This window comes from Aythya fuligula, chromosome 1 (assembly GCF_009819795.1).
Source record: "Aythya fuligula isolate bAytFul2 chromosome 1, bAytFul2.pri, whole genome shotgun sequence".
In the NCBI taxonomy this organism is placed as follows: domain Eukaryota; kingdom Metazoa; phylum Chordata; class Aves; order Anseriformes; family Anatidae; genus Aythya; species Aythya fuligula.
Window position 1 is genome coordinate 36,361,139 of NC_045559.1, and position 14,325 is coordinate 36,375,463.

Consider the following 14,325-nt stretch of genomic DNA (forward strand, 5'->3'; position numbering starts at 1 on the left):
AAGTAACTGATACAAATAATGATTATGCAGATTCCATGTACATATGTTTTCTGTAGCAGACCACCAAGATATAAAGAGATACCTTATTTTGCTTTGCTGTGTCTTTTAATTATTATTGGTTCTCATTTCTTAAAAAAATCTCCTTTATTTCTTTAACACTTTGAATGTTGTGCTGCTTAAATCACGTTTTTGCATGAGATAATTTCGCTTTGCTTCTCCTGTAGATCAAAGAGATTTATGGTATTTGTAAAATTAAGCAAAAGTAATGATGAAAACATTACATGAGTAGACTTGCTATTTTTTTCCAGGACCTGTATGAAACAATAAAGTCCTAGATAATATTAAATTGTTGTGAAGTGTTTAATTGCTAGTAGGAAAACATGCTTTTCTAGGATTAGATTAAGATACAACACATCTGTATGAAGATGGTGCTGGGCATATGGTGTAAGTCTTTATTAAATAAATATCTATGGTATAGTTTCTCATAATTTGTTTTATTAAACCGTTGTTAATTCCAAGTTTCAGTATAATGTCTTTCCATAAAATTGAAATGAAGAGCTTGTGAACAGAAAATCCTGACTCTCAGAACTGGACTTTTAGTAGTAATCTTGTTAACATAAAGGATTACTTTTAGGAGCAGATCTTGCAAACAGCTACGTACATGACTTATTCCTATGCGTTTGTCCCTCTGAACTCTCAAACTGCTCATGTCAGTGAAATTATCTGTGCACGTAGTGTTTGCCAGATCTGGCCTCAGCAAAGAAAAGCCAAGAAAAGATCTTAGTCTAGTATGTTCAAAGAGCGTTAGCTGCTTTTAAATTTTATGCGTTTCAAGTTATATCTGAAAACGTTTCATATTGTGTGTTTGTATGTTCGGAGATGTAATTTCCATAATGAATGTTTTAACTTTCCTATAGCTTTCCGTAATTTGTATCACCAGAGACGTACTATTACAGATGGCTCTTCACATGATCTGAAAGAAAATAAAAGTGAGACTGATATGTTGTATAACAATACCCTCTAGTATGGCTATGGTTAAATGCCTGTCAATGTTTTTGTTATAAATCCCTATTTTCTGGGGTTTATAACTTGAATGTAGAAATTTGCTCTGGGCTTACATGTGTCATGCAAGGTCTCGGATGGGTGTTCCTGTTCCTCAGAACTGGTTGGGGGGCAAAAATCAAAACTCATTTCAATGAAGCTAATTATATAATAATGATTTTAAGAATAGCAAATATCGATTTGAAATTTCTTTTAAACTTAAAATACAGTCTTGCAAATTACCTGGTTCACTCCCTCCCAGGGATTATGAGAATTATCAGTTTGGTAAATGCTTGAGCATGCACTATGTGAGCACAATAGCAAATAGCATGTAAAGCTGTTCATCTGCCATTAATACATAATTGTGTTCGTATGCCTCTTTTGCTTCATAGTGATAATGATGACCATAGAACGCTGCTTTATCGTAACAGAGCATAAAGTTATTGTTTTTGAATGGCTTGAGAATGGTTTAAAAAATTACCTTTGTGTAGCTGTTTGAATGGAACTATATTCAATGGTGGTATTGCTTAAATATATATGTTTATATGTATGTTTTATTTACAAATGTTTATTTTGTATAATAATGTTCAGTCTAAAATACCTTCTTTAGTACAGTTTAAAACAAAATTTATTTGTGGATATCTCATTGGGAGTGATACTCTTATGATGCCTGATGCTTGCAAAAATTGGGATGATACAGAAGACCAGAAATCCGTTGCTAATGTACTTTTTTTTTTTTTTTTTTTTTTTTTTTTTTTTTTTTAACACCAGGTTGTGTACCCTTTTTTGGCTCCTTTTTAACTCCTCATTCATGCTGACTTTTGCTCTCCTCCTCATTCTCTCCCTTACCCAGAGGCTCTGCTCTGCCTGTGCCTTGCCTGGGCAGGGGCTTTGCAGGGGGTCTGTGGTGCTGAGTACCACGGGATGAGGAGAAGTTTCATGTGCTCCCAGCTCTGTGCACAGAGCCAGTTCCTTGACGTATTCCCTGAAGGATCTCTTAAGGTCATTTGCTTTCCCTCCCCGCTCCCATAAAGGACCCACCACAAGCCCTTTTTGCCTTTCTTGCAAGAATGTTTTAATTCTGGGAGCTCATAAATTTCCTCTGTTCCACTGCTGTGCCCTGTGCAACTCGGGCTCTCTGCTTTTTCTGCTGAAATGTAATGTAAAAGATGGATGTGAAAGGTGACGTTCCAGCACTAACTGGGTTTCTGTGTTTTAAAGGCTCCAGTGAAAAGCTGCTCTTTTAGTTATGAGTGTCTAACAGGAGGTCTGAGACGCCCTTTCAGGGCTGCCTTCACTCTTTTCCCTTGGATTAAAAGCAACTCCCAGCTTTGTCCTTCCTCCGAGGAGTGCATAACGAACAGAAGAATGTGATGTAAAGGAGAGATGACAGCACACAAAGAGGAAGGAGATCTTATCTGGTGAAAAGCTGGAGGAGGGCAAGCAAGAAAAGGTGCAATTTCAGGAGATGCTTATGGTGTTAACCCTCAAGTTGGCCAGACCAAGCCTGGAAGCGATGGAGGAGGTGATCCAGTGGGTCACCCAGGGGATGTGCCTGCAGGGAACTGGATGGCACGTGGAGAGGGCATCGAGGGTACGGAGCAGGAGTCAGGCAGCGAGGCACAGAAGCTGCCAGAAGTCAGCTGTTAGGTGCACACGGGTGGCTACAGCTCAGGGGGTGAACGGGGACCTGAGGCCAGGACACGGCAGCGCCCGCTGCTCTCTGTGCCCGTTGCTGTCCCTTGGCTGCCTCTTTGCTAACAGGGCCCTTCCAGGAGCACGTCCAGAGTCAGCCGACTCCTTCACGGGGTGAGGTCGGGGCTGCTGTTTGGAATTGGAGGAGGGCAGGGACCTCCCCCACCCCGCTCCTTTCCTCCACCCCCAGCCCAAGCACAGGCGGCGGCACCTCGGGTCTTGAAACGCAGTGCTCATTTCACAGGCCACACATCACTATTGTAGAGGAAGCAGCAGGAGGATTTAGCAACAGCCCGAACGCTACAATAAGCTACACACCACTGCGGTAACCGCTGGCAAATGCTGACTTTTTAATTGTTTCCGCTGCAGGGTTAAACCTTTATTAAAGCCGTGTGAATAAACTTATTTTGATGGCTCACTGAAATATTTTAAATGCAAAAGGTAGCATAGAGCACTCTTATTAAATTCAGCTTAATTCTGCCGTTAATAAAATGCCTTTCCATATGTCGTGCCCCCTCTTATTGATTCTGACAGAAATCTACTGACCAGATACAGAGTGCTCAGTGTCTCTGCCTTTCTTGTTTTTAATTTAAACAAATGTAGTGCCTGTGAAAGGTGCTAGGATCGTATCAGCAAAACAAAAGTCTCTTTATCTATAGGGGAGAGAGGAAGAGAAATCCATCATTATAAACGCTCCCGCCCCCGCTGCTGTACCCATAGATCTTGATCTTGTCTTGCCCGGTTTGCATCCGAGAGCAAGGCAAAGAGCTCTGCTGCCCTGTGCCCTGTCTTTGGCCATCACAGCAAACAGGCAGCTTCTAATGCCACGAGGATTTTCTCCACGATATTGAAGGTGCTTCTATTCTCCAGCCACTGCTGAGCAGCCGCTGCATGCTGCCATCACTGCTACTGCTGCCATCCTGACCGAGCTGGGGGCTTGGAAAGCCCCAGGGCAGCTCTGCCCCCCTGCACCAGCACGAGCTGACGCTGGAGTGCTCGGTGCCTGCAGCTTGAGAGGTTGTGGGGCCAGGACTGGCAATGTCGTGGATTGCATTAATGCAAGATAAGGAGGTAGAGTCGAGGTTGTTTTCTTACGTGGTAGATCTCCTATGGTGACTCGGAATACTTACAAGAATACGTACAAGCCAGCAGCCATGCTGATGACCAGGTGAAAAAAAAAAAAAAAGAAACGTGGTGACTGCTGCTCGATTGCATGGGAAGGTTGCGAGTTCGCCCAGAGCTGGCTTGCCCTTCCCTCGTGGCCCTGTGACCCTCCTGGGTGTTAAGCAAACCATTTTTTTTAAAGACGGATAAATTTTTTTGGTGTTGTTCTTGTAAGACAAGAACCTGGCATTTGACCCAAAATTTTAGCTGTTGTCCTGGTACCCAGCTTTTGGATTTTCAACGCACAATGTAGTGGAAATGGTCTTCGCCCCATTACTCCTAATGCTTGCATGAAACTGCAAATGGTATTTCAGCAGCGGGTGGGAGTTAGCTACCTACAGCAAGAAAGCAAAGGAGCCATCCCTCAGAGAAGAACCACAGATCTGTCTTTCAATGTGTAGAACATTTACAGGGTTTCTTTAATTACCAAGTCTGGATTTTACTTAAACTTGACCTCCCACTTTTTTGAGTTCTTTTGTAGGATCTCTCCTAGGCAGCCACGTGCTTAGGTGGTTTAAAATGGCTTGTAATGGGAGTACATAAAGATCTATGACATCAAATACAGGGTTTTGTAAAACATAGCATTCAAATTTATGGGCTGACCAAAAATGTTTGCATTGATTTGCATTTTCAAGAGTTGTTTTCCTTTTTAATTTTTGTTAACTAGACCAGCAGTTCCCGGTTTGTTTGCAGTAGGCTACAGACTAAAGGCTGCAGAGGACAGACTAAACAGAAGTGAAACAGAGCCGTCCATCCTCCTTTTCCCAAGCAGAGAGAGAGAGGCAAAACTCTAAACAAGCAGCATAAACTGTGTAAACAAAATTTAAAAGAGTAAAAATGAGAGATTCCCATTTTAATAAGCCTGAGTGTTAGGGATATCATCTGTAAGGGTATTTGTGTAAAGTAATGTACACGAATATTTTTTAACCTTGCAGGATTCCTCTTAGCATCAGTGTGAGATAATTTACCAGGGATGAGTAAGGTCCATCCCACTTGCAGAGGGATGGGCTTTGGGAAGCAGGGAGATGTGTGCCAGGAGCCAGGTTTACTTGCATTCACAGACCCTTCTGTAGACTGAGGCTGTGGTGGTGTATGAATAATAAAACGTGCTGCAAGGCCCCTAAAAAAACGCTCAGGTATATTAAAAGGAGTAGTACTGAAAACTGGAAGCCCAATTTATTATACGGCTGTGCTCTGCTGGAACATTTGATCTTGCTGTATTTAATTCAGGAAGTCTTAATGGCGTGTGCTCGGTGCATGACTGTAATGTCCATTAATGCTGGTGGAACATAAGCATTCGTAGGAAGAGGAAAATGTATGCCATGGCCTCCACGAAGCTGAAAAGCTGAGTTCACTTGGTGGTGATGGGAAGCAACAAGACAGAAGAGAAAATCATTAGGAGGGTTCAAAAGACGATGTAAGGAAGGAAAGCCATCAGGCAAAGCACCAGGGCATTTCAGGGCACATCAGACACTGCTCGACACCCTGTGGCACGCCGGAGCAGGTGAAGGGCTGAGTGGTGAGGAGTAATGGTCTGCTAACTCGTGTCAGTCTGCCTGGACGTATCTTGTTGCTCGTTTCCTTGCGATCGGTGGTATTGAAGGAAATGGCACTTGCTCACCGGCGCTACGAACCACAGGTCTGAAAAGGTCGATGGAAATTGGAATTTATATGTGAGGTGAGATGCTTAATGTCTTCATTATCAGGTCAACACCCAGCAAATACTTTCTCTTCACTTCATTTTTATCGGGAAGGCCTCCAGACTCCAGAGCTGAACTCTAAAATGCCTGCGGTCTGTGGGTGAATAGTAAATTGCAGCACACATCGCATTTCTTTTCAGAAAAGCCATTCCTAAGTACAGGAACGCCACAAAGGCTCCAGAAGTGTTTCTGGTTTTGTTTGTCTCACCCTCCTGAACTTTTTAAAAAATATTTATGCATTAAGATCTGTGAGCCTGGCCTTGTCTTTGAGAGGCTTTCCATCCTGCTCCAAGATCCCAGAAGCTTTTAGCACTGCTGGAACACATGGAAAAAGGCTGAAGGCAGGTGGCCTGAAGTGGAAACATCAGTGCCTGGTTTGGAAGGGCTGTGTGCACTGCTTCCCCCATGAGCACCAAGGAGAATGGGCACACCACAGTGAACTGATGGGAAAAATTTCATCTGGACTTGGATCTTGGAGCAGAACTTGTGCGTGCATTGTAGGAAAAGATGTCTCTCAGAGGAAGTCTGCCTTCACCGCTCCTATCTGTGGGATCTGGCTGGAGCCTCTGGGTCAGGGGCAGAGCTGTCCCCAGCTCCTCGAAAGGCACTGCTGGGAGTGCATCGCTGCTGGAGAACAAGTTGGGTCCCATTCGGAGTCCAGAGGTAGACCAAATGAATCCAAAGTCTCTGATCTTCAATAAATTAGTTAGGCTTATTTAATTTAGCCTTACCTTTGTAATGTAATCACGCTGATGGAAAACTGATGGCTCTGGCCTCGAGCAGTAGCATTTACAAGTGAGTGGAGAGCCTTGCTTCAGGCCAAAGTTGCCCAGGAGGGTTTTGTTGCCCATGGGACCCCTTCCAAGAAGGCCACATTGGGTCCCTCCTTTGGGGAAGGCACTCAGGGCCACCTTTATTCCCTTCTTTAACAACCCACTGGCTTTGCTAGCAGCTCTATCCATCAAAGCTTCCCTCGTAGCTGCACACAGATGTCAGTAGCTTTACATTGTCCCCGCACCAGGTAGAGGCAGATCTGACTGGAGCAGACCTCCCATACACCCCGTAAAGGAGGTTCCCAGACAGAGGTGGCTGATCGTGTACTGCAGGTTGAGCGTTTTTGTCCCCCCTTGCATGGTAGTTTCTTCCCAACTCCATTCCCAGAATCCCATCCTGATGTTTTTAAGATATATTGCATTTTCTTGATGCTTGTAGGCTAGCCATGATGCAGATGATGGATCCTTCCACCCTCCGGTTGTGGCTCAGTCTTGCATTACCTCCCTGTCTCCTTGGCAGTATGGAAACAGTGCACTCAGTTTGCTGACCCTTTCTTTTTTGTTGCTAGCAGTTAAAGAGTACGCTCAACTGACTGAAGAGGGCTGTTCCTTAATGCCGAGGGCTGGACCAAGAGATTTCCTTTCTGATTTGTAGTGCAACCATAGCTTTTTGCTGCTGTATACTGCATTAAATCAGAAACCTGCAGAGACCTTTGCTGGGGCAGGTTGCAGTTTACCCCCAGGCAGATTAGCAAGATTCCCCTGCAGACATAAATACATGTCTGTATTGTAAAACATGCAGCTAATTATTAAAAGTGACGGGGAAAAATCTTTTATAACATGCTCCCTACTTCTGATCTATGTCACGGATTCAAGTGGCATATAGAAATTTCCTTGTGCATAGAAGAGCCCACTGGTTGAAGAACATTTCTGAAAGAGATGAGAATTAATTCAAGGAGAGCAAAGAGGGAATGCTGGCTCTTCCGTAAAACACTTAATGTTTTGCATGACTTTTTTCAATACGGGGTTATGCTTAGTTTGCTTTTTTGGAATAGCTAAAGAGCAAATGATCTTCTGGAAAAAAAAAAAAAAAAAAAAAAAAAAGGAAGATATTAAGATATTTTTAAAAGTGAAGTGGTGTTGGTTTGTAGGCTTCCTTGCTGCTCTCCTGATTCATTTTTTGGTACTGAAATATTAGATGGAAGACCAGCTCTCAAACAGTTTCTTTCTGAACTGCATAGTGCAACATAACAATAGTTATTTATATAATGCATATGCTTCCTTTCCCTGCTAGCTATCCTTTGAAAGACTTATTAGTCCTAGAGCCCAGCACGTTGTGAGAATAAAAACCTCCAAAGTTTGACATCTTTAAATAAGCAACCAAATGTTATAAAGAACAAACCTCACTTACAGTTAGGAAACAATATTTACATTTAAGGTTGAAAAGCCAGGATGTAGGAAAATTTTGCTAATTTGGAAGGTGACCTTTAAGTGCACCAAAACCAAATAATTTGTAAGCTATGGCACAGGGCACATTCCTGCAAAATTTGTGTGAATACTGCCTTAGTGGTTCTTGAAAGACAAACAAAGAGAACTGGAATGAAATCTTTATCCCTCTCCCAAATAAGATTGAAGCTAACAAAGGCATACAGCAGCGCTCTTTCAAAGCTTGCCATTAAAACGCAGGCTCTGCAGCACAGCTAATGAGATGGCTCGGAGTGGAAAACAATCTGTTTTTAAGAATGTTTAGATCAAAAGTAATTTCTAATCTATGAAATAAAGTCGCTTTTCAATACCTTTCTTTCACTAGTAAAGCTTTTTATGTTTGCACTATTTACTTCAATCAGATGTTTTCAATTTTACTTTTTTTTTTTTCTTCCTGAAAATACTTCCTAGGGTTAGTCAGTAGTGACCAACAGCATTATTCTTTTTCTCTCTCCCCTATTCACCCACCCCCACACATTAAAAAAAATGAGGAAAAGAAGAGGGGGAGGAAGAAAGAAACATCTTTTCTTAAATGATTTGCAAGCATCTGTGCTTTAAGCTACTTTTTATGAACACTCCTTAGTAATGACTCAAGGTAAAAAAGCAGAAAAGCATCCAATGTTAGGAAATTGCAATCCAATACCATGTAATTTAAACCTGCCATTGCCTCTCCTGTACTAAATGACATACAGATGGGTAGCTCTGTTCCCTCTACTTTGGGAACACAATTGGTCTTTTTATGAGTGTATATGCATTACTAGCAAAAAATATTTTTGTTGGGACTGTTTTTCTCTAATTGTAACATATTTTAATTACTGTCATAATTAGAGCGCTTTTTACCTGCTGTACTGTGGCAGCTCATTTTTTGCAAGAGAATATCAAAGTTATTTTAATATTTGGTAATTTCTGTTATTACTTTGGGAGTTTTCATTCTCAAAAGCAACCCTATTATTAATTTTTTTCCATAATGTGATTTTTTTGCACTATACAAATGTTTTTTACAGCAATCCCTATGTGCTCCTTGGATTTTTTTGTGTGTGAATTAAGCAAAATATAAGATGAGATTTTCAAAGACAGGTAATTTCAATAGCAACTCTAAATATTAAGGCAACTTTACTATTGAACCTGGTGCCTCTTGTTGCAAAGAAATGACCTGCTCCTTGGGGCTCCTATTCCAGTGCTTCAGCAGGGAAAAGATCCAACTGTTACTATTATAAAGTAAAAGGACTAGGATGCTACTAAAAGTTAAATCAACCGTATTTGAATTCTAAAGATGTATTTTGAGCTACTTTAAAGGGTAACAAAATCGTTGGATGTTGTGGCTGAACATCATATGCCCATTACCATAAGTCTCCAATATAGATGTCTTGTAAAGAACATTTCGGTTGTAGTTATTTTTTGCAGCTTTTTTTTATTTTATTTTTTAATGGTTGGGAAATGTAACTTTCTTGTGAATGATTGTGTGCGCAACACACGGAAGGGCTTTGGCTGTAGCACATTGTCACTGCTCCAGTGGAATCACCTGGCTCTCGAGCAAAATTCTTTTTAAACTTGGATTTGAAGAAATAATCAGCTGCAGTTCAGCTGAGCCATTCTTCGTGCATTAGGGACTGGTCTGGTCATTGACAAGTGAATGCAGAAGCTATGCTGTGGCCGTCTGCCAAAGCAATTATTCAGGATTTAAGCTAAAAAGGCTCCTTCTCCCATATCCTCTCCCTTTGCAGGGTCATGTAGGGATAAAAAAGACTGTAAGGTGGTCTTTTCCCAGGAGGAGCTGAGGAAGCGGCTGACACCCTTGCAGTACCATGTCACTCAGGAGAAGGGGACCGAAAGGTAAGGCAGGGCGAAGGGAGCGAGGTCCTCGAAACACAGGCATCCTTCTTCTCTCCCTTTCCTCTCGCTGGTGCTTCCTCATCCTCCCCAGCAACGTGTTTTTTTTTTCTCCAGGAATTCTGCACTTGTTTACTAACCCCTACAAATTAACACCACCGAAAAGACAAGCATCTGCAGCGTGGAGGCCACGGCCAGGGGTCTTGTGTGACTTTTAATGAACACTGTATGTCTTATAAAGTCTCGGGGCTTATGTTTAGAGTCTGTTTTTAGTTTACTACAAAATGTGTGGAAGTAATAGCGGTTTAGGTACACTTTTTGGAAGACATCACAGTAAGCAGAACCACGAGGGAAATGGCCCCGTGCCAGGACGCTGAAGTTTTGAAGGTGGTCATTGTAAGTATAGACATTTTGGCTGCAGAAAGAAGGTAGCATAATTTAGTTCTTTTCCACCCCACTCCAATTTCTTTTTGAAGCACATGTGGAGAAGGTATTTATTGGCTCATTTGTGGTTGGAATGTCAAAAATTTTCAATAACTGCCCTCACATGGCTTTAGTCGTTGGAAGCCAGCCCTGAATCCTGGAGGAAAAAAAAGGACTTGCTTCCAGGACTGTTTTTAGTGAATAAAGTCTCTCTCAGCTGATTCCAACACGAAGGTAACTTGCCAAGGCCTAACCATTTTTGTTGTCTAATTTATACCACTGAGCTTGGCATAAGGCCCCGGCTTTACCTCTGATCCAAACGCCCTAATGATGTAACTGCTTGTTTTCATTCATGACCTGAAAGGGCTCTTTACCACACATGGGGTCCTGTTTAACAGGCAGCGCTCCTCCTGACAGAGCATGTTTATGGGATGTGCCGGATGGGAAGGAGCGGGATAATCCCCTCTCCTCCCCATCCCTCCATCCCCCCACCACCGTGGCCGGGCACGGGGATGGATGGCAGCCTCCGCCGCGAGGCTTTCCTGCCCCGCATCCCTCCCGTTTGTGTACGGGACCAGCGACGTGATTTAATGCGCACAAACAATCGGAGATTAGGTCATTCTTAAAAATCCTGTTTATAAAAAAAAATTGGACCTCATAAAAAGGGTGAAAGGATAATAAAAACAAGCTGCCGAGCACATAGGCTTTTTGTTGGACTAGCACAGCTGATTCGTATTAGATGAATGACCTCCTAGCCTCTTAGATTGTTAACTTAGAAAAATATTCCCTTAAAGCTGTAATATTGCTTTTCAACTAAAAATATAAGGCGCACACAGCTTGAAATCATGGACCAATTATTTCATTTTCAGCTACAATACTTCTGTCACCCTGCCAGCCCATCCTGGACTCACCAAACACCGACTCTTCATTATCTGCTCAATGGCAGACACCCAAGAGCTTTACACCTCCAGCTCAGCATCTGAATGCATTGCTAAAACATTTTCTAAAGGCAAACCCAGAGAAGTGCATAGGATGAAGCTAAATTGCTAAATTTCAAACAATCCATGCTTATGAAAACTTATGTTTCAGTTACCAAATAGAGGAAGATTCCAGTTTTTCTCCTCTTTTTGTTGTTGTTGTTGTTGTTGTTGTTGTTAAACTGTGTGACAATTTGCTTCCTCTTGCATGATGCGTAACACCTGAGGCAAACTAATGAGGACATTCCCCTTTTCCCATGCCTGCTTTATTTGCTTCATTTAATAAAAAACAACTGCAAACTATTATTTTTTTCTTTAATATTTTTCTAAATAATTAAAAAATTTAATAATTAAAAAAAACCAAATCCTTTATTTATTTTTAAAATGGAGTGTTATTGTTTTCCCAGTGCCTTTGAGGGGGAGTACACATATCACAAAGCTCAAGGAATATACAAATGTGTTGTTTGTGGAACTCCTTTATTCAAGTGAGTATACTAATCATAGTTTTGAGATTACTGTCTCTTAGCTTATATGCTGTATAATCTTGCATATATTCCAGTATTTATGTAGTAGTATAAGATAATTGAAGTAATTCAAACTGATAAGGAATGCAAGAGAAGCAATATAATCAATAATGCTATAGTAAAATTATTCTTATAGTTCAATAAATAAAAAATAGTAAATAAATAAGCAAATTTCATAGTGAGATAACATTATTAGAATGAGTTTGACTGAGAAAAAATGATTTTTTTATTTTATTTTTGTATTCAGCCATGCCAAGTTATTGTACAGCCTTTTGCTGCAGTCATAGATACTGAGTTCTGGCAGTCAGCATTACTAGCAAACAGCTTTAGGATTTGGATCCTGGGTGGCAATGCTGCATCTATGCTACAGCATTGGATCCAATAATGGAGAAGTAAGTAGCTGATTTTTCAGAATTCAGGATGTTAAGAAAACAAAACCCAGGTAAATTACGTTACTTAACAGATTTTCACCCATCCCAATTAATGCACATGGAAAGCTGAGTTGGAAACTGAAACAAGGATTAAGAAAGACATAATAAAATTTGTGTCTTCCGTGAAAATCTTTAGATTTTGACTGTGGGAATTGCTGCCCTAGATTTGGTGCTAGTAGCAGTGCTGAATGAATTTGCTCAGCCATTGCAGTGTTCTGCACTGTTTCAGTTGTTATGCATTTTTTCATACTCGTGGTCACTTGTCTTCATTCTGATGAAGAATTTCATTTCTTGGTTGTTTTTCCCTCAGTTCACATTGTCTCAGTCCCTTCCACTTGAAGAGACTCCTTGACAGCAGCATGAAGCAGGATGGTCAGGATAACACTAACAGTAGAGAAAATTGGGTCAGTAGTAGTTTACAAAGGAAAATAAAATTGATGTAGCTTCGGAATCACCAGATGTGGCAGCAATAGTTGTTCTCCAAAGACTGTCTGTAAAGATGAAAGAAGCACTTCGTCTCTGTTACATTTGATTTCTCTGCTAGGATTACCTGCAGAAACTTCAGTAATAATGTGAATCTTTTGAGTTGGAAAACTGATCGTTATGAACTCAGCCAAGGCAATATTCTCACGTCATGTGTTACTGTGGTGCTTGGCTTGTGGGGACAAATGGAGATCTAAGGGCTCCATAACCTGTTTTTCTACTCTGCCATTTAGATGTTCCCCAGCTTACTATAGCTAAATCATTAGGGGGGAAATCCTGGCTCTGTTGAAATCAAGTCAAATTTGGCAAATGAATACAATGGAGCCAGGATTTCACCTTGTACCTTGAAGACTGGCTTCCTTTCTATCGTCTGCTGCAGAAGGAGTAATTTTTTTTTGTAAGGTGAGATTTGAACAGCAGTAGTTCACATAACTGAATGTGAACTACTTTCCAGTTGCTTTCACAATCCATTTAATATGGGAAAAAACCTGCAATAGGAGACTTACCTGTGATTATCTCAAATGCACAATATGCTTTGGCATAGCCTTGACTTTTTTGAGTTAAAGGTAATGAGTTGGATTTCCCTGTGTGAAATGAGCTTTATGGAAATGTCCCTGTTTTCAGATTCTCTTTGAGACTCCCCATGGATTTTATGGGAGGAGAGAGGAGGAAAGATGGAAGCTGCTTTTTATTTTTAATAACTCCCAGGCCAGTGGGCACCTGAAAAAGCCTTCCTCATTGTGTCCCAAGGCTGGCCCTAGCCCAATCTCCCCAATATCTTTGTGTTGCTTTATGACCTTGAGCTCTCGCCACCTCTGGTCCACATCAAATTCAGCCAATTCTGCTGAAGCAGCTGTCAAGGGCTGGGAACAAATGGAGAGGGCTGTAGGGGCCCATCTACTCTGTCTGTGAGGCCAGGTACAGCCTTGGGGTTGGGTGTTGGGGCTCTTTCAGTATATATGCAGTCACTGCAGTGTAAGCAGGAACACTGATAGGTCTGCCCTTCCACCTGCAAGATCTGTGGAAGGCATAATTTGCTCTGCCCCAACAAAACTGGCATTAGCACTGGGGCTGCAACCACAATTCTGTCTTCTGCATCCAAACCTTGGGTGGTGTTGGTCGTTGCCCTCAATGATCTGTGGTGCAGAGGTCTGAATGTAAGATACACAGTGCAATAGTTACACACTTCAAAAATACTCCAACATAGGAATTAATAGCAATTAACAACATGCAGAACCACAGATCTCAGTGTCATCATGCAGAAGAATAGAAATGTTTTGCAGCAGTCTCAGGAAGAGGCAGGCCAGAACCTTTGGTTCACCCACCCGAAAATACCAGTGCATAATGACTTCTTCAACTAGGGAAGGTACATTTTGTACCTTGGTGACTGCTTCAGGCCAGGCAGCTAAAGAACAGAGAAGGAAATATAGATAAGAGAATGCAAAATGTATGTTGTTTGCTAAATTTTCCCCACAGAGTATAAATCACTAAAATATTTCCTTAGGAGTAAGGTGGTAGTACAATACAAAGAAAGTCCATCACCCCAATTAAAATACATGCATGTGTTTTTTGAGCTTTTTTTTTTCTTTCTTTCTTTTTCTCTTTAATTTCCAGATAGTCATCTGAAACTTGCATTTCCATTTGGTTCTCATTGGGTGTCCATTAATTTTTTTCTTCATGTCGTTGTAATCTGTAAATATATATATTTGGACTATGGACCTGTCAGCTTAACCAGGAAAGAGACTGGAGCTTCAGCAGTAATATTAACAAACTTCAACTTTTAACATTTCTGATTTACG

General features: G+C 41.3%; 1 protein-coding gene across 1 annotated transcript in view; it reads left to right on the forward strand.

Moving 5' to 3' along the window:
• Positions 1-425: 425 nt before the first annotated feature.
• The window catches only part of MSRB3 (methionine sulfoxide reductase B3), a 58,526-nt gene continuing 44,626 nt past the window's right edge, over positions 426-14,325 (forward strand). Inside the window, exons 1-4 of the mRNA XM_032207436.1 lie at positions 426-444; positions 918-989; positions 9,583-9,691; positions 11,496-11,573. Coding sequence (XP_032063327.1) covers positions 426-444; positions 918-989; positions 9,583-9,691; positions 11,496-11,573 — 278 coding nt within the window. The remainder of the gene's footprint in view (positions 445-917; positions 990-9,582; positions 9,692-11,495; positions 11,574-14,325) is intronic.